General features: G+C 39.5%; 1 protein-coding gene across 1 annotated transcript in view; it reads right to left on the minus strand.

Moving 5' to 3' along the window:
- The window catches only part of LOC124777820 (retinal dehydrogenase 2-like), an 89,893-nt gene that overhangs the window by 26,401 nt on the left and 41,836 nt on the right, over positions 1 to 21,656 (minus strand). Inside the window, exons 5-7 of the mRNA XM_047253346.1 lie at positions 18,553 to 18,743; positions 18,360 to 18,473; positions 11,369 to 11,471 (exon numbers count right to left, since the gene is read on the minus strand). Coding sequence (XP_047109302.1) covers positions 11,369 to 11,471; positions 18,360 to 18,473; positions 18,553 to 18,743 — 408 coding nt within the window. The remainder of the gene's footprint in view (positions 1 to 11,368; positions 11,472 to 18,359; positions 18,474 to 18,552; positions 18,744 to 21,656) is intronic.

Here is a 21,656-nt window from a genome sequence, read left to right on the forward strand (position 1 = left end):
CACTGTTTGCCCACTTTCGGCTGGTTGGTGATGCACTGTGGTGACAGAATTTAGGTGCATGCCCTACAATTTTTCTCAAATGAATTTACACAAACTATACAGTAAAAAAAAAAAAAAAAAAAAAATCATTTTGTGTCACTTATAGATTTATGTAACAATGAAGTTAATCAATTATTGAAAATATAATGTAAATGGATAGATAAAAAATCTACTGACCAAGTGATAGTAGTGGAACACACAAAAGGATTTAACTTTTACAAGCTTTCAGAGCCAGTGGCTCCTTCTTCTGGCAGAAGATCTGAAGGGGAAGGAAGAGGGGTGAAGGAAAAGGACTGGAGATATTTAGGGATAGGGGGTACAGTTCAGAAAAGTCACCCAGAACCCCGGATCAGGGGATATTTACTGGACAGGATGAGAAGGAAAGACTGATTGTTGGGGACAGCACCAGACAAGATTTGAAAACCCGAAAGCTTAAAGGTGGAAGACAGGTAATATGCAAGACAGAGATTACTACTAAAACATTGTGCATGAGTTAATAAAAGTGAAAAGCTAAGTGCATGGTATGTAACAGAGGTGGGAGGGGAGAAGGCAGAAAACACTAATCAGAAAATGACAGATGTAGGAAACTAAAATGGGGTGAAGAAAGGAGTAGTTACTGTGAATAAATGCTGAGACAAAAGGAGTTAATATACAAGATGTGTTCAGAAAGTAAGGCGACTTTATATTTTTATAAAAATAATATTTATTTATTCATCAATATTCATGTTGTTCCCTTCAAAGTAACCCCTTCAGATACAATACACTTGTGCCAACACTTCTTCCAATCCTTGAAGCATTTCTCATAAGCACTTTTTGGTACAGCCTTGAGTATTTCCAACAATGCAGTTTTTATTTCCTCAATCATTGAAAACCTTCATCCTTTCGTAAGTCCCTTCAGTTTTGGCAACAGGAAAAAGTCACAGGGGGCCAAATCTGGTGAATATGGTGGCTGAGGCATGATTGTCATGTCGTTTTTGGCCAAAAAATCTCTCACAAGCAATGATGAATGAGCAGGTGCATTGTCATGATCCAAAAGCCATGAATTGTTTTTCCACAATTCCAGGCTTTTTTTGTGTATTGCTTCTTGCAAATTGTGCATAACTTCAAAGTAATACTTCTTATTGAGCGTATGACCTTGAGGCAAAAATTCATGATGCACTATGCTACTAAAATTGAAAAAAACGAGCAAAACTTCAACATTTGAATGAACTTAGCGTGATTTTTTCAGTCTTGGCCTTCTGGGATGCTTCCATTGGGAAGATACGGCTTTGGTTTCAACCTCATAACCATAAACCCATGTTTTGTCACCAGTTACTACCACTTTTGACCAAATCAGAATCATCATTGATGTCATTCAAGAGCTCCTGAGCAATGCTCATGCGACAGTTCTTGTGATCAAAATTAAGAAGTTTTGGAACAAACTTCACTGACACATGCCTCATAACCGAAACATCCAAAATAATTGCATGACATGAGCTGACCAATATGTCAACATCCTCAGCAACTTCTCTTACAGTATTTCAATGATTTTTCAAAACAATTTCCTTCACAGCTTCAATGTTATCATCTGTTATTGATGCGCTGGGGTGTCCAGAGCAAGGTTTGTCATTGGCATCTTCTCTGCCACCTTGGAAGAGCTTGTACCACTTGCAAACATATTTTTTTACTTAGAGCAGACTCACTGTATGACACTGTCAACATTTCAAGTGTTTTAGAGCACTTGGTTCCATTTTTCACACAAAATTTGACACAAATTCTTTGCACCATTTTTTACAATAATTGAAAATCACCAAACACACTAACACATGTCTAATCTTTCTATCTGTCAAAAACATACAAAGTATGCTGTACACTTGAAACTGTGAACATATGTCCAGGAAATGTGTACCAACATAACAAAAAAAAAAAAGACTGATAATCGAATGTACATTGCCCACACAATTTGAAAATTCAGCTTACTTTTTTGAGTAGCCCTCATAAATTAAGGCTAGGTGGGTGGCAAGAACCAAGGACATGTTGTAGTGCTAGTTCCCATCTGCAGAGTTCTGAGAAACTGGTGTCTGGGGGAAGAATTCAGATGGTATGTGTGGTGAAACAGGCACTGAGGTCATGGCTCATGTTGTGCAGCATGCTCCGCAACAGGGTATTGTGTATTGCCTGTATACATCCTCTGCCTATGCTCATTCATCCTTCTGATAACTGGGTGGTAGTCATGCCAATGTAAAAAGCTAAACAGTGTTTACACAGCAGCTAGTATATAATATGTGTCGTTTCACAGGCGGCTCTCCCTTTGATAGTATATGTTTTGCCAGTTACAGGGCTGGAATAGGTGGTGGTAGGAGGGTGCATAGGGCAAGTCTTGCAATGGGGACGGTCACAGGGTAGGAGCCGTAGGGTAGGGATATGTGTGCAGAAGGAGTGTAGGGCCTGACAAGGATATTACAGAGATTGGGAGGGCAAGGAAAAGCTATTCTAGGTGTGGTGGGCAAAATCTCAGACAGAATGGATCTCATTTCAGGGCAAGATTTTAGGGTATTATTTCAGTTTTATGAGTTAGCTTCATGAGTATGTCCCCATCATTTTGTTAATGGTCATATTTATTGTGATATTTACAACTAAGTAACACACTGGATTAAATTCAAAAAGTTTTCAGTGAAAAATTGGTTTGGTTGGTTTGTGGGATTAAAGGGACCAGACTGCTATGGTCATTGGTCCCTGAAAAATTGGGGTTCCTATGATTTTGCATTTGGTACATGTTACATAACATGTTACTGCATATGAAATTTAGCTCTGTCAGTCTCCAATGTCGAGAAAATTCATCTTATATAGCACACTATCTTGTGATTGTGAAGTGCAATGATAAAACCAGAATGAAATATCCATAAAATTCCTCATGTTTCATAAATGGTTTGAGATATTGAAATGAGATTTTGGCAAATGATTGTATGCACAGAGCAGAGTATTGTGCCGTATGGTTATTATGCGAAACTTCAGTATCTACCATGTTATTCCACTAACTACAGACATTTTCAATGAAAGAACATAGTTTTTAAGGGCCATCAATACCAGGTGAAACGAGAAATGCTATGGGTCTTAGAAAAACGTAAATGATGACATTACACATTTATTTTCATTTTGAGAATGTGCTTTTTTGTAAGCTATAGATTTTACTTGTCCTCAGTTCCTCACTTACTAAACTAAATAAATCACTGTTTCAGAATTCTCTCACAGCTGCGTCTGCACAATGTGTTAGCAATATGACAATGTGTACACTCTGCTGTGTTTTGGCAAAAGAAGCATCCTTCACCATGACAACAAGAAAAATGTATGTTCTAATATAACTTCACCACTATGACACTCCTCTGAAAGTTAACAATATTAGGAAAAATATAGATTGTTAACCACCATTAAGATGACCTGCTGACATTTAGACAGGCACAATGAAAAGACTTTTACAAATTAAAGCTTTCAGCCAAAGCCTTCTTCAACAAAGAAAACACACACATTTTAACACAAGCAAGCAAATCTCATGCACACATGATCGCTACTAGTCCAGTGATAGCGGTCATGTGTGCACGTGTGGTGTGCTTGCTTGTGTCAATGGGTGGGTTTTCATTGCTGAAGGAGGCTTTGGCTGAAAGCTTTAAAGTGTAATAGTCTTAGCGTTGTGCCTGTCTGCAACTTAATGGGTCATCTTTAGGATAGGTAGCAACCTATCTTTTTCAATAAACGTAATCAATTTTTGAAAATATAATTTAATTGGACAGATAAAAAAATGTATTCACCAAGTGGTGGCTGGAGAACATATATACAGAAGGTATTAAAGTTTGCAAGCTTTTGGAGTAAATGGCTCCTTCTTCTGACAGAAGGGTTGAAGGAGAAGGACAGGTGAGATTTATGAAAAGTCACCCAGAACCTCAGGTCAGGGGAGACTCACTGGACGGGATGAGAGGGAAAGATTGATTGTTGGGGATGAGCTTTGAAAACCTGAGAGCTTAAAGGTGGAATATAGGGTAATACGCGAAAAAGAGATTACTGCCAAAACATCATGCAAGAGTTAATAAAAAATAGAAAACTAAAAGGGAGTGAAGAAAGTAAAAGTTGCTGTAAAGAATGTTGAGACCCAAGAAATTAATATAAATTAAGGCCAGTGGGATGGTGAAATTCAAGGACATGTTGTAGCTCCAGATCCTACCTGTGGGTATATGAAAAACTGGAGTCTGGGGAAAGAATCCAGATGGCATATGTGGTCAAAGAGGCACTGAGATCACTACTGTCATGTTTTAGAGCATGTCCTGCAACAGGATACTGTGAGTTGCCAGCGTACACACTCTGCCTATGCCCATTCATCGTAACTGATAACTTGGTGTTGATCACGCCACTGCAAAAGGTCTAACAATGCTTATGCAACAGATGGTATACATAGCATGTGTTGTTCCACAGGTGGCTTTCCCTTTGATAGTATATATTTTGTCAGTTACTGGGCTGGTATAGGTTGTAGCAGGAGAGTGCATAGGGCATGTATTACAGTGAAGATGTTCACTGGGGTAGGAGCCAAAGAGTGGGTGGGGGATGGGTGTAGTAGAAGGAGCACACGGTCTGACAAGCATTTTGCAGACATTGGGAGGGAACGAAAAGCTATTATAGGTGTCTTAGACAGAATGTCAGATAAAATGGCCCTCATTTGAGGGCATGGTTTTAGGCAGTCATAGCCTTGTCGGAGTTGCTGATTAATGCATTCAGGGCCAGAATAATACTAAGTAAAAAGTGATGTATTCCTAAACTGATTTTTGGAGGATCAACAGTGCCAGGATTGGATATGTTGGCCTGTGAAATCTGCTTTCAAACTAGGATGGTGGGGTAATTATGTCCAGTGAAGGCTGAGGTGAGAATGGTGATGTATTGCTGTATAGAGTCTGCATCTGAACAAATACATTTCCTTCTATAACCAAAGCTGGATGGCAGGGAACATTTGACATGGAAAGGATGGCCGCTGTCAAAATGCAGGAACTGTTGTTTGTTAGTAGTTTTAATGTGAACAGAAGCATTTAGTTGACCTTCAATGAGGAATGTCAAGGGAAGTGGCAAGTTATTTGGGATAGGATCATGTGAAATTTAATTGGGATAATGTATTTAGAGATTCCAAGAATTTTAAAATGTGAGCCTCACAATGAGTTCATTTGGCAAAGATGTCATCAATGTATCTAAACCAAACCAGGGGCTGAAGGCTTATGGATCCCAGGGAAGCCCCAACCAAGCATCCCGTAAAAAGGCTGACATAGAAAGGAACCATCCTGGTTCCCAAGGCTGTGCCCCTGTTCTTTATGCATGTCTGTCCTTAAATCAGTGGCACAGCCATGGGAACCAGGATGGTTCCTTCCTATGTCAGCCTTTTTATGGGATGCTTGGTTGGGCTTCACTGGGATCCATAAGCCTTCAGCCCCTGGTTTGGTTTAGATACATTGATGACTTCTTTGCCAAATGAACTCATTGTGAGGTGGACATTTTAAAATTGTTGGAATCTCTAAATACATTCTCCCAATTAAATTTCACATGGTCCTATCCGAATCCTATGCTACTTTCCTTTCAATCATATCTTCCTCACCAAAGTTCAGCTACACACTTCTGTCCACATTAAACCTATTAACAAACAATGGTACCTACATTTTGATGGTTTCCATCCTTTCCACATCAGATGTTCCCTCCCATACATCCTTGCAACTTGAGGTAAACATATATGTTCAGATGCAGACTCTTTACAGAAATACACCACAATTCTCATCTCAGCCTTCAATGGACATAATTACCCCACCAGCCTAGTTCAAAAACAAATTTCTTGGACTGGCCTTGAATGTATTAATCAGCTGCTTTGACAAGGCTATGACTCCCTAAAATCATGGCGATGAATGAGGTGCATTTCATCTGACATTTTGCCTGCTAACCCTAGAATACCTTTTCATTGCCCTCCCAATCCCCACAATATCCTTGTCAGACCCTTCTGCACCCATCCCCCTACCGTATGGCTCCTACCCCTGTGAACATCTCCACTGTAGGACTTATCTTATGCACCCTCCTGCTACCACCTATACCAGACCAGTAGCTGACAAAACATATACTATCAAAGGAAGAGCCACCTGTGAAATGACACTTGCTATATATATCAGCTGTTATGTAAACACTGATCGGTCTTTTACAGCAGCATTACCATCACCATGTTATCAATTAGGATGAATGGGCATAGGCAGAGGGTATATACTGGCAACACACAACATCCTGTTGCAGAACATGTTCTACAACATGACAGTCATGACCTCTGTACCTGTTTTACCACACTTGCCATTTGGATTATTCCCCAAGACACCAATTTCTCAGAACTCTGTAGGTGGGAACTGGTGCTACAACATGTCCTTGATTCTTGCCACCCAACTGGCCTTAACTTACATTTATTTCTTTAGTCTCAGCATTTATTCACAGTAACTATTCATTTCTTCACTCTTTGTTAATTTTCTACATCTTTGATTTTCTGATCTGTTTATTTTTTGTCGCCCCCTCCCATCACTATCACATACAGTGAGGTTCTCATTAATTCATGTAGAATGTTTTGCAAGTAACCTCTTTCTTGAGTACTACAGCATCTTCCACCATTAAGCTCTCTCTCAGGTTTTCAAATGTAGTCTGGTGCAGTCCGCAACAAATAGTCTTTCCTTCTCATCCTGCCTGGTAAGTCTCTCCTGACCTGGGGTTCTGGGTGACTTTTCTGAATTCCACCCCTTTTACCTAAACCTCACCAGTACTTTTCCTTTGCTGCTCTTTCTTCCACTTCAACCCTTCTGCCAGAAGAAGGAGCCACTGGCCCTGGAAGCTTGCAAACTTGAATACCTTTTATATGTGTTTTTTTCTACTGCCACTTGTTCAGTAGATTTTTTTATCCATCCAATTACATTAAATCTATCCTTTTCCTAATATTGTTGATATTCCAACCTAGAGTTTCCATTGCTTGTTTCTCTGTAAGTTAGATATGGTTAACAATTCAGGTGAAAATCATTGCTGCTTTTGTTGCATTTTTAGGAGAATCCTTTTTAGATACTAGCTGAAGGAGAGGTGATCTTTTTGGATGGTCATCATGCAGTGGAGGCATTTCTCCTACAGCATCTGCTCGGAAGGCCCACAAATATCACTCTCCCCATGCTCATCCTGCTGGCTGTGTATATACCAGCCATGTTATCCTGCACACATTTTACATAATTTATATGTCAAGAATAAGTTGGAATAAGAACTACAAATTATGGTTGTGTCAATGGTAGCAATATAATAACTACCTAGTAAGTATGTCCTGAAACTAATGTACAATACTTATCAGGCTGGCTTGCAGCTGCATGTATCCAGAACTTCAAGGGTCAAATGACTACATTATAGTGTACTGTAGAAATGCCACAAAGATTTTCCATTTAGCAACCAGAATTACACTGGTGAGAAGTCACACAAGACAGATAATTAAGCACATGTGCTGACGATAAATGTTGACATAGGGCAACAAATGTTATCATAAATTTTTATAGTTTGTGGGCAACATTATATAACAGTTAAGATAGTTAGGATCAGAAATATTGATTAGATACAAAATGAAGAACTGTTGGAGGTAACTGATAAGGGAAGACACCAATAGGAATTGTTATCAGGAGCGTAGCCATGAAAAGTTCTCCCATCTGTTGTTGTTGTTAAGGTCTTCAGTCCTGAGACTGGTTTGATGCAGCTCTCCATGCTACTCTATCCTGTGCAAGCTTCTTCATCTCCCAGTACCTACTGCAACCTACATCTTCTGAATCTGCTTGGTGTATTCATCTCTTGGTCGCCCTTTATGATTTTTACCCTCCACGCTGCCCTCCTATACTAAATTGGTGATCCCTTGATGCATCAGAAAATGTCCTACCGACCGAACCCTTCTTCTTGTCAAGTTGTGCCACAAACTCCTCTTCTCCCCAACTCTATTCAATACTTCCTCATTAGTTACGTGATCTACCCATCTAATCTTCAGCATTCTTCTGTAGCACCACATTTCAAAGGCTTCTATTCTCTTCTTGTCCAAACTATTTATCGTAAATGTTTCACTTCCATACATGGCTACACTCCATACAAATACTTTCAGAAACGACTTCCTGACATTTAAATCTATACTTGATGTTAACAAATTTCTCTTCTTCAGAAACGCTTTCCTTGCCATTGCCTGTCTACATTTTATATCCTCTCTACTTCGACCATCATCAGTTACTTTTCTCCCTAAATAGCAAAACTCATTTACTACTTTAAGTGTCTCATTTCCTAATCTAATTCCCTCAGCATCGCCCGACTTGATTCGACTACATTCCATTATTCTTGTTTTGCTTTTGTTGATGTTCATCTTATATCCTCCCTTCAAGACACTGTCCATTCTGTTCAACTGCTCTTCTAAGTCCTTTACTGTCTCTGACAGAATTACAATGTCATCGGCGAACCTTAAAGTTTTTATTTCTTCTCCATGTATTTTTATACCTGCTCCGAATTTTGCTTTTGTTTCCTTCACTGCTTGCTCAATATACAGATTGAATAACATCAGGGAGAGGCTACAACCCTGTCTCACTCCCTTCCCAACCACTGCTTCCCTTTCATGCCGCTCAACTCTTATAGCTACCATTTGGTTTCTATACAAATTGTAAATAGCCTTTCTCTCCCTATATTTTACCCCTACCACCTTCAGAATCTGAAAGAGAGTATTCCTGTCAACATTGTCAAAAGCTTTCTCTAAGTCCACAAATGCTAGAAATGTAGGTTTGCCTTTCCTTAATCTAGCTTTTAAGATAAGTCGTACGGTCAGTATTGCCTCACGTGTTCCAATATTTCTACGGAATCCAAACTGATCTTCCACTAGGTCAGCTTCTACTAGTTTTTCCATTCGTCTGTAAAGAATTCGCGTTAGTATTTTGCATCCGTGACTTATTAAACTGATTGTTCGGTAATTTTCACATCTGTCAACACCTGCTTTCTTTGCGATTGGAATTATTATATTCTTCTTGAAGTTTGAGGGTATTTCACCTGTCTCATACATCTTGCTCACCAGATGGTAGAGTTTTGTCAGGACTGGCTCTCCCAAGGCTGTCAGTAGTTCCAATGGAATGTTGTCTACTCCGAGGGCTTTGTTTTGACTCAGGTCTTTCAGTGCTCTGTCAAACTCTTCACACAGTATCATATCTCCCATTTCATCTTCATCTACATCCTCTTCCATTTCCATAATATTGTCCTCAAGTACATCATCGTTGTATAGACCCTCTATATACTCCTTCCACCTTTCTGCTTTCCCTTCTGTGCCTAGGAATGGGCTTCCATCTGAGCTCTTAATATTCATACAAGTGGTTCTCTTTTCTCCAAAGGTCTCTTTAATTTTCCTGTAGGCAGTATCTATCTTACCCCTAGTGAGATAAGCCTCTACATCCTTACATTTATCCACTATCCATCCCTGATTAGCCATTTTGCACTTCCTGTCCATCTCATTTTTGAGACATTTGTATTCCTTTTTGCCTGCTTCATTTACTGCATTTTTATATTTTCTCATTTCATCAATTAAATTCAATATTTCCTCCGTTACCCAAGGATTTCTACTAGCCCTCATCTTTTTACCTACTTGATCCTCTGCTACCTTCACTACTTCATCCCTCAAAGCTACCCATTCTTCTTCTACTGTATATATTTCCCCCATTCCTGCCATTTGTTCCCTTACGCTCTCCCTGAAACTCTGGACAACCTCTGGTTCTTTCAGTTTATCCAGGTCCCATCTCCTTAAATTCCCACCTTTTTGCAGTTTCTTCAGTTTTAATCTACAGGTCATAACCAATAGATTGTGGTCAGAGTCCACATCTGCCCCTGGAAATGTCTTACAATTTAAAACTTGGTTCCTAAATCTCTGTCTTACCATTATATAATCTATCTGAAATCTATCAGCATCTCCAGACTACTTCCATGTATACAACCTTCTTTGATGATTCTTGAACCAAGTGTTAGCTATGATTAAGTTGTGCTCTGCGCAAAATTCTATCAGGCGGCCTCCTCTTTCATTTCTTAGCCCCATTCCATATTCACCTACTATGTTTCCTTCTCTCCCTTTTCCTACTACTGAATTCCAGTCACCCATGACTATTAAATTTTCGTCTCCCTTCACTATCTGAATAGTTTCTTTTATTTCGTCATACATTTCTTTATTTTCTTCATCATCTGCAGAGCTAGTTGGCATATAAACTTGTACTACTGTAGTAGGCGTGGGCTTCGTGTCTATCTTGGCCACAATAATGCGTTCACTATGCTGTTTGTAGTAGCTTACCTGCATTCCTATTTTTTTATTCATTATTAAACCTACTCCAGCATTATCCCTATTTGACTTTGTATTTATAAACCTGTATTCACCTGACCAAAAGTCTTGTTCTTCCTGCCACCGAACTTCATTAATTCCCACTATATCTCACTTTAACCTATCCATTTCCCTTTTTAAATTTTCTAACCTACCTGCCCGATTAAGGGATCTGACATTCCTCACTCCGATCCGTAGAACACCAGTTTTTTTTCTCCTGATAATGACATCCTCTTGAGTAGTCCCCACCTGGAGATCCGAATGGGGGACTATTTTACTTCCGGAATATTTTACCCAACAGGACGCCATCATCATTAACCATACAGTAAAGCTGCATGCCCTTGGGAAAAATTACGGCTGTAGTTTCCCCTCAACTGTTCGCAGTACCAGCACAGCAAGGCTGTTTTGGTTAGTGTTACAAGGCCAGATCAGTCAATCATCCAGACTGTTGCCCCTGCAACTACTGAAAAGGCTGCTGCCCCTCTTCAGGAACCACGCAGTTGTCTGGCCTCTCAACAGATATCCCTCCATTGTGGTTGCACCTACGGTATGGCTATCTGTATCGCTGAGGCATGCAAGCCTCCCCACCAACAGCAAGGTCCATGGTTCATGGGGGGTTCTCCCATCTATGTTTAATATTATACGAATTAAGTTAGAAAGGAGTATTAGAGTTCAATGTTCCATCAATGATGAGGCCATTGGAGATGGAGCAGAGATCATTGGTGAAGCAGAAGCTCAGGTAATATAAGGATGTAGAAGAGAAACCTTTTCAAGAGACATGTTCTTATTTTCACCTTAATTAGTTTAGAGAAAATGTGGGTAACCTATATCTGGGTGGACAATCAGGAATTTCAGTTCTATTCCTCCAAAATGTTAGTACAGTGCCTCAAGCACTGTCTGCTCAATGTGACTGAATGAAAGAACAAAAATGGCACAAATGTATTTTTTACTCACCATTGACATCATCCAAAACAATAAGAGGACTTTTTCCTCCAAGCTCTAGAGATATTTTCTTCAAATTAGATTTTGCTGCTGCTTCCATAATTATCTTTCCCACCTACAAAGTAGATATACATTAAATAACAATTAGAAAAGTTCTGTTCTCAAATATATAGCTCCATTTGAAACTAAAAGTATATAATAACATGTTTTTTTAAATGCTATTTAATACTGTCAGTATTATTAAATATTATTTAAAATAGAACTATTCAAAAATAAAATAGTCTTCAGGAGAAAGATTGAGATTATTTTAAACTTCACAAGGCTGTTCTCAGCATGGTTATATTGAAAATAGTATTCCTGCAGATTCCTTCCACACATCGAACATTCTATGAATTTCAAGAAGGAGATCCTTTAATGGTATAGATTATAGATACCAGCATCTTCTGCACTCATGCATTTTATGCTTATCCCACAAAAGGCAAAGGTTCTCATAATAAAATTCTCTCAAGCTTTCAGCTGCTTCAAGTAGTTTAAAACAAACAAGCTTTTAGCTGAATGCTCTTCACCCATTCTCAAGTAACTTTGTAACTATGCCCAGAGAACTGTGCAGTGCTGACAGGCTACTGTGTGGTCCTCTGTTATTTGGCATAATGTAAATGTGGTATGGAGGGATATGGGGTCAGCACACCACTCTCCTGGCCACTTTTGGCTTTCCCCAACTTGGAACCACTACTTCTCATTCAAGAAGCTCCTTATTTGGTGTCATGAGGCTGACTGGATACTGTTCCATTTCTCCCAACAAGGAAAAATCCCTGGTAGTGTCATGAATAGAACCTGGGTCCTCTGTGGAGGCGTACCCATTGTCATGTGGCTCTTGTGGTTCCTGTTGTTATCCTTATATACCCATGCTAATGCCTTTGATGTCACTGGTGCCCAGTCCAGTAAACGTAAAGTAATGTTTTGACTGCATGACAGCTGCACCCACTTTAACCTTCCTATACCTGGGTCCCAAGCTTTGCTTAACTGCAGACTGCTGTCTTTTTGGGGGTGTTGTCAGAAATTTTTATCTTCATTGCTTCATTTATAATGTGATCCCAGAAACCATTTGTCCATTTAGTAACAGATATTTCACTGAATACAATTCAGTGGCCATTTCCCAGACCACATTTTTCCACTGCTGATTACTCAGGGAAACATGGGCAAAAATGGCTCTGGTGCTCTATGGAGCACTGTTCATTAGTGCATTATGTCTGCCTAACATGAAACTTCCACACCAACACAATATGTTGTATATTCCTGGTGTTGTAAGGCCTACACCCTCTTTCTTTGGTCTCACAAGTTGTCAAATTTTTGGTGGTGGCCCGAAGACAATCAGTTTTATGCATCTTTAGGAGTCTGCTTTTCTTTTCCATTACCGAGCAACAGAATGGCAAAACACAATTTTTTTTCATGTCCTCGTTGAGGAAACCTTCTGTTTACAAGGCTTTGATGAAATAACTTCCAAAATTTGTCAGTTGTTGTAGTTGTTCTGTTTGAACACTTCTCATAAGAGGGTCAGTTCTTTTTGAACTGTATGAAATGGCTTCTGTTTTATGTTTCAAGTTTCTTAGAATGCAAAATTTCTGTGCTGCGTGCTGGTAGCTGGTTGCGTGCACATACTGTTCTTTTGGCTGGGTTTTTGGTAAACACTGTTCCTGAAACATCCATTTGCTTTTCAGCAGACAAGAACATCAAGAAAAACAAGACATCGTCCTTCTATACCTCCTTCATGAACTTGATGTGGTCATGGATATTGTTGATGAGGTTCATGAACTCTTCCAGATTTTCATGTCCATGAGGCTAGACAATGAATGTGTGCTCGATATCACAATAAAAGCATCTAGATTTTGTGACAGCTGCATCCAGGACAATATCCTCGAAGTATTTCATAAGTATATTAGCTATATTTGGAACCATGGCCTTCCCCTCACTGTGTCATCTGTCTGGTTAAACCATTCTCCACTGTACAGCAAAAAATGAAGTTAGAGTGTGCATAAATAAATCCACTACAGTGTTGTCAAAAAACTTGGAGAGAGGTATATAAAGTATTTGACAGGAAGGCATGTGAATAATAAGACTACATCAAAGCATACCATGATATTTCATCCTCCAAGGCACAGATGTTTAATTGAGCTGATGAAGTCAGTCATATTATTGATATGGTAACCCATGTGCATGATAATGAGGCTGATCAGATGTTTTCGGAGTCAGTAAACCAGAGATCCAATGGTGCTCAGAATGGTCCAGCTGTAGGGATGTGTCCTTATGAGCTTTTGGCTGGTCATGAAATGTAGGTGATCAAATGGCTGAGAGGAGAGATTTTTAATGTTACTCTCTTCCAGTGACGTTCACTTGAGAAGCTCTTATGTCTTCCTCATTATTCTGGATAGTACGTTTCATCCTCCAGCATCAACAGGAAGATCACAACATAATAGTTTGCCAATTGTTGAGGAACACCCAGCCAAAAGCTTATGGGCCTTAAGCAATTTGACAAGTCTGGAAGTTTGTGAACATTTTATTGGTATATACCCCCATAAGACCATGCATTCGTACAAAATGTTCTCATGTTTTTGTATTTATACTTGTAAGACAATAACAATCTGACTGTCACCCTGGATTCTCAAGAGCCACAGAATTAATTTAGATTTATAGTATTTGTACAAGGAGACTACCCCAGATTTCCCCTTCAAAATGTATTTTTGAAATATCCTATGTGTGCAACAAAATTTCGTTACAATTTACACTGATGGGGTTAGGTGTGGGATAGGGGGGAGGCAAAACATTTTCAACTTCTTACACTGCCACCACAGCTACATGACAATTTGTATTGATGCAGTAAGCAAGGGGGCAACCATTGTTGCTGTGTTGCTTGCCTTGATCATCTCCTTAAGAACCAATTGTCAGACATATTCACAGCTGATAAATCATAAATGCTGTGTTACCGTATCATGCTGGAGCCTTGTGCACCTTTAGTGTTTGTTGGCTGTTGTGCATTAATGTTTTTGTGTTACTATTGTTTTAGTTGTAAAAGAGGTCATCTGAGAAAACATTTGTGACCATAAAAGGTTTTGAGAGTTGGAAGGTGAATCGCAATCCACAGACAGCACTGTGTGTGAGTACTTCGAATTAGAGCTCTATAGTAGGGGTCTGATTTTACACTTTCAAGAGTGGTAGACTTAACAGTCATGGGCATTAGGATGTGAGAACTGAAAAGGGGCAGGAAAGGAAGGAAGAGAGCTATGGTTGAGTATCAACAGGGAGGGGGGGAGTTATTCAGACATATGACCACAATGGACACATTCTAGTAGAACATAGTACACATAGTACACATAGTACACATAGTTATCACAAATGAGAGAAATACTTTATCTCAAACAAGCTTGCTTTTAGCCTCAAAGACACAAAGTTTGATGGAAGGAAGTCATCTGTTGTAACCCACATAGTTGTCTGGAGATACCAGTATCTGCATGGTGTGAGGAAAATTTAATTCATTGACATCACATGCCTTGATAAGAATTTGGTCACTGTGGATCACACATTAATAAAAGCATGAATAGACCACACAACTAAAGAAAGAACAAAAACACTGATAGGAAAAGGTAAGATAATCATCCATAATACTGCTTCAGCGCATGACATCATTGCAAACAATTTATTTGTATTTTTCATTCCACAATACAAGATGATTATCATGAGAAGCAAATGCCAAGTTTTTCATAGAAATTGTTCCTAGTTTGCTGTTGCAAAATATTCCCTCAAATTCGATTATAGTAATGGGCAATGTCCCGTACCTTTTTATTGTGTCAGACAAAGCTTCAGAAACACAATGGATGGAAGAAATTAGATATTTTCCTCTGGATACAGAGCATTTTTCCACTGCAAGAATTTAAAGGTGACATGAATAACATGGAGTCAATGTAACTTGTAAAGCTAACCAATCCAAAATCCCAACATACCAGTCTAATGAACTGGCTACAGCAAAAGAGCATAGTGTAATCAGGTTTCTTCCATCCCATGTTCATTGCAATCCTATTGAATTTATTTCGGCCCAGGTAAAAAGTTAAATGCCAAGGAAAAAAAGTTTATTTGTCAGTGAGGTGGAAAGGTGATGTGAAAATTACTGTGAATATTACTCCACAGTATTGGTCTCAAATTGTGGATCACATCAAAAAGGTAGTCAAATAAATATTGATGCATGAAAGAGTGCTGGAGGAACAAACAGATGGTCATTTTTGCAGCTCCAGCGTCAGTTCTGAATCTAAGGAAGAGGATAGCAATGAAATCTACCACGCAATCATGCAGCTCACACAACAGTCAAGAGTGCTTAGAAATAAAACAATGGAAACTCCAGCATCTCTGGCACAAGATGGTGGAGTTGTCAGTCATATGTGTATGAGGTTTGCTTGCTTTTGTGTGTGAATGATGTGTGTTTCTCTTGTACTGATGAAGGCTGTGGCCAAAAGCTTTATGTGTCTTTTAACTGTCTGCAACTTTACGTGTCTTCTTTGTGGTAAATAGCAATCTCTCTTTTCCTGCACTGTTATACTTAGGAGTTATTCAAAGATTTAAGTACCCTCTTCAGCACTGTCATATGTTTTGCACTTAAGAATACTTTGCAGATGGCTGGCTTTGCATGAGCTGAAAACAGACGTGGCACACTCGTCTTATTGTGTCAACATATTCATGTTGACTCACCCTGTGGATAACCATCAAAAGTCATAAGTCATTTTAATGCCATGATAGGAAAGGAGAGAATATTATCCTGGACACCAGGGTATGTGGAATTTTGGATCAATGAAATGGTGGACAGAGCAGCCATGGAGGTTTGAACAATAACTAAACATACAAAGTAAATGAAATACTTAAAAAGTGCTATATAGAAAACCAGAGCAACAGAAGGGAAAATATGCATAACTAAAGAACTGTTCCTTTAAATTCTGCCATTTTAGAACTATGAGAACTTATTTCTTAATCTGAAGACTGCACACCTACCAATAACAATAATTTTCCTCAAATTTCATCTGAATGAAATTGTCCACACTGAGTATATGTAGAGTATGCCCAAATCTGTCTAAATATTACTCAGACCATTGTTTCATGTAAATTCAACATTCGGATGATAATTTTCAATATGCTTATTGCAGTAGTACATCTATATTTCCTGAATGACAGGTTAACGAAGAATAACTAATGATTGAAAATATTTTATAGCCTATAAGGAGGAATTTCAGCTGAGCTAATTATTCATTATAGAAACACTGACATATACCATTAGAAAGACCAGAATTCATACTTTACAGTAACGTATTTCAATTTTTATGAAACTAATTAACTAATCAGATTACTAGTGTCGAAGTTTGCAACCAACTACAATTACTGTTGCCATTTAATTTTCATGTTTGACATTACACTTTTGTTGCCCTGAATTTTCTGGACTAAATGATATTTCTTCATTAATCGTTTAAGCCACCGTTAAGAATTTGCATAATTTATCATAATTTCAAATATGGCTAATGTACTTATAAGTAGGTAATTCCCAGTGTAAACACACAAAATAGTCCTGTAACCTTTTATATTTCATTAACAAAGCATTTATTATGCAAACCAAGTTATTGCTTGAATGCATAACTCAACTATTCTAATAAATTCCAACCTAGTAGTTTTATAAGTAAATATGTATTTCCTGAGATGATAACATATTCATACCTAAGTCTTTCAGAAGCCACCTCACCCAAAAATCACCACTCCCACACAAGCTAATACACGAGCAACATCTATGTATTGAGAAGTCCACCACTAACATTTGTACGATCAACATCTACTTTCGTCCATGCAGTAACATATATTATCTTTCATTAACTTCTTTGAGTCAATATGGGAACAGCTTCTGTTGCATGCATTATGCATTATACATTTTAAGTTACATGATGGATGTCTATGCATCTGTCTCTTATAGCAAGAAATTGATGTGTTTACTGACTATGTAAACTGAAACCAATGTTGTGTTATTTTACTGTCAGAACTTTGTTATAAATGGGCACTGTGAATAGGTGGACACTGCCATACTAACGAGTAAGATAATGGGAGTGTTTGCTTGTGAATAACATTTTATTTAAGGTATGCAACTGGCAATTGTATTGTCAAATATGACAATAAAGGTGGAACAAGTCAAATCAATTAAAATTGTTGTGTATGTTAATGGAGACACAGCAGTTAATGATCAACCATCAATGCAGCACTGGATATAAACTAGATACCACAAATATGTACTTTTCATGCTCTCTCACTATGGAAATATGGGGTAACTTTCTGAGGAAATTGTGGAGCAAGTTCAATATCATTTATCATACAAAAAGAAAGTAAGAATAATGGGGGGGGGGGGGAGTATACCAAACATCATGTTAGAAGGTATTTAACTAAAATTAATTTCTCTTCTTACTGCTACGTACATGTTATAAACCAAACTTGTACAGGAAAGGGTGGCCAGTAATAAATACTGCATCTATGGAAATGAGTTGAGACAAAAATACTTATGTACATGTATGACAGACCATAGCAATATTTGAGAAAGGCATAATCCATCCAAGCATAAAACCTCATAATGCACAAACCAGATCCCAAAAAAATAGTAATTACCAAGACAAAAATTGTAATTCATCAATGGATGATTATTTGGTTGACCACAGCTTCTGTACAATATGACAGTATCAATGAAGACAAAACTTTGTCACTATTTTTTATCTTGGTCTTTAATGATAATATAGAAACCATTTTCAGAAGTAGTTAGATTTTGATCATTTATCATTTCAAGTTTCATTGATCCCTGTGTGAAGTACTTCATGTGGTATCTTCTATGTCCAAACATATATTAGCTTTGTTATTATAATTTGCTGACAAGTAAGTATACATTATGTTTACAATGTTTAAATCAATATGTATCAAAACAAAAATTACAAATATTTACCTCTGTGGAGCCAGTAAAGGCTACTTTAGTAATGTCTGGGTGTGAGGAAATAGCAGCTCCTGCAGTTGGACCGTAACCAGGTATGACATTTATGACACCATCAGGAAACCCTGCCTGTGAAGAAATGATTTATCAAGCTCAGCTACAACAGTAAAGATCGTTGAGGGTGTTGGCAGCTTGCTAAGCAAGTTACCTCTTTAGCGAGGGCAGCCACATGCAGTGTTGCAAGAGGAGTCTGCTCTGCCGGTTTTAACACAATTGTACAACCAGTGGCAAGTGCTGGGCCCCACTTCCACATGGCCATTCCCAGAGGGAAGTTCCATGGAATAATTTGTCCTACTACACCAATGGGTTCCTTCCTTGTGTATGTGAAGTAAGGACCATCTGAAATAGTGTAAAGAATTAAAATGATAAAAAAAAAACCTTGGCTGAATCTACAGTAAAGCTATATTTACTGATTCTCTATATTTAACACATGTAAAATTTATGACTAAAAATTTACAGTGAAAAACAGAAAAATCTGCAGAGGGCTGAAGTATAATGTAGGGATTAACAGTTGATTTTCAATACAAACAAATGTAATGTATTGGCACAACCACATGTGCGTGGTCAGTGTCATGATGATTAAAATTTTCTGGGTGCAGTATCATTTCATTGTATAAAAGACTTTAAATGTCAACTGTAAAAATGTGTTTTGTCCATAATTCAATGGATTCCTAAGGGGCAAGATTGGTTTTGCAGAAGGGAAGGTGGCCCTATTTATTGCAATCAGTTGGTGTCAATACATCACATTCTGGCCCAAGTTGCCAAGTTGGCAGTCATGTGTGCATGATGTGTGCTTGCTTGTATGTGTGTTTCTCTGTTTCTATTTTGCTGATGAAGGCTGTTGTCAAAAGTTTTGTGTAAGTGCTTTTTAACTGTGCCTGTCTGCAACTTAGTCTAAACAGCTATAGAGGAGCTGTCAGTGCATTTATGTTCACACCAGGAAGAAAACATGTCTGCCAAAAGCCAAGTACTGCTTTGCAGGCTATCACCAATCATAGACAAGCCAGATAGCTCAAGAATAGCTTCTCTCCTACCCTCTTCTGTCAGACTAGCCTATTGTATTTTAATTCTACAAATATGACATAATGACAGTGATTATCTGCAATAAATAGGGGCACCTCTCCTCCAGCAAAACCAGTCTTGCCCTGAGGAAGGACATTGTACCATCAAAATTTTGGCTTTATAGTGTGGCGTAGAGTGCCATAAATATTGATATTTGTTCTGTGCGTAAGTGTGCTATCTTTGAGGAGAGGGCTTTGAGCAGGATGTTGGATGCTAACAGCAATTAGCCTCCGGACTTGTATCTGTGTAGAAGCTAAGTGTGAATAAATCTGTATCTGGGAGAATTCTAGTTGTTTACCTACAACTATTCCATATTCCCTCACTGGTGACCCCGTTTTTTGTGTAATACGCATCTGAGTTACCGCCCGAAGGTTATTTACGCGCCTACGGCGTCGGGTTTCTCCACGATCGCGAGGGCCTTTGTTCAGCTCCAGACAATGGCCTTTCAGCATTCACTGCCGCCAAGATTCCAGCAACATCTCTCCAGCACTCCTGCCATCGTAGTGGACATGCCGCAAGAATCTTTGGAATCCTTCAGCCAGAACATGCAGTGGAATTCATCGAGTGCCGCCAGTTTCTTCCAACCGCCAACGGTCGTGGACTCTGGCTTTGTTAGCCTGGACCTTCCCACATGTTCTCCACAGAGTGTTGGTCGGAACATTCCTACTCCTGTGTCGAACACACAATTCAATACAGTTCGTGGCGTCGAGCGAGGTTTTGCTACTTTGGAAAATCCAGTAGTAAATTCAAACTCGAATCAGTTCCCACCACGTGTGTATCCTTCCGCACCGGCTAGTCAACAGGTGTTCAATGCTCGCCAAACAGCAAATATCACACCGAGTGTGCATCCTAGTGGATGTGTGTGGGATCCTTGTGTTGCTTCTAATCAAGTCAACAATTCTGTGCTGGACAGTAATTACTCCGACATCTACAACTAGCCCCACCACTCACGGTCGAGTGAATACCGTGTGCATAACGGACATTCACTGGCGTACTTAAGCACTTGTGGCTTCTCTCTGAGCTACCACATCAATGAGAATGCACATCTTGACGACGATCCTCACACCGTTCGAGCGTCCGTCGCTTCGCAGCCGCCCCCCCGGCGTCAAGTGAATTTCGCGATTCCCGCATTACGGGACGCCAATAATTCGGACTCGCAATCTTCGGCATGCTCCACTTCCATCCGAAGTAATAGGCGCACCTCCGCAGTGACTGCAGTGCTGAATCTGCCGAAATTACCAGACTTCAAACCTGCTCACCTGGAGTTCTGGTTTAACCTGGTTGAGCAAACATTCAATGTCTGTGCTTTGGACGACGACGCAGGCTTCGCCTGCTTCATGAACCATCTTCACGACCGTGTCGATTTAATTTACTATCTGGTCAAAGCACCCCCCCCCCTAGCAGGGAAGTATGCTGTGGTGAAACAGACGATACTGGAGCGCGTCTCTAAAACCAGGAGAGAAAATGTGCGACAGCTCATCTACGAAGAGCGTCTCGGTGACAGGTCTCTGTCCCAGCTGTGGGGGTGCATCCGTTTTCTCGTCGATCAGCAAGTTATGCCTGATGACATGCTCACAGAAATCTGGACTGAAAAGTTGCCTTTGCCTGTCCAGACTGCAATCTCTGCGTATGAAGATAGGCCAGTAAATGAACGTTTACGCGCCGCTGACAGAGCATACTCCACCAGGCAACGTGAGCTCCATGCACTGCATTCTGGACATGACTGCATTAAGACGCTTTCTGACGCCACACCCTTGTCTGGTGCTGCTAATAACAAGTTTGTTAAACTAGCCGCCCTGCCTGCACCTTCAACTCCCCACAACGACAGTGCATCGGCCTCTGTGGAAGACTCTGGGGCACATACTCTGTCACCTAGCAACTACCCACAGGAGCACAGGCCTGCCCAACTTTACTGTTTCTTCCACGCGAGATTCGGAGAGCAAGCTTGCAAATGCCAGTCACCGTGTTCTTACGCAAACTCCAACCGCAGGTAGGCTATGGTGCCACCTCCTGCGATGTAAACAACGGGCACCATCCCACGTTGCACTCCATTTCGGACAATAACAGTAAGTGTGGTCGAGTCTATGTTCGCGATTTATGATCAGGTGTATGTTTTCTGGTAGACACTGGCGCAGACATCTCTTTGCTGCCAGTTCGCCTAGCAACCAATAAAGTGCAACCACACAAAAC

The sequence above is a fragment of the Schistocerca piceifrons genome, chromosome 1 (genome assembly GCF_021461385.2).
Source record: "Schistocerca piceifrons isolate TAMUIC-IGC-003096 chromosome 1, iqSchPice1.1, whole genome shotgun sequence".
Classification (NCBI taxonomy): Eukaryota; Metazoa; Arthropoda; class Insecta; order Orthoptera; family Acrididae; genus Schistocerca; species Schistocerca piceifrons.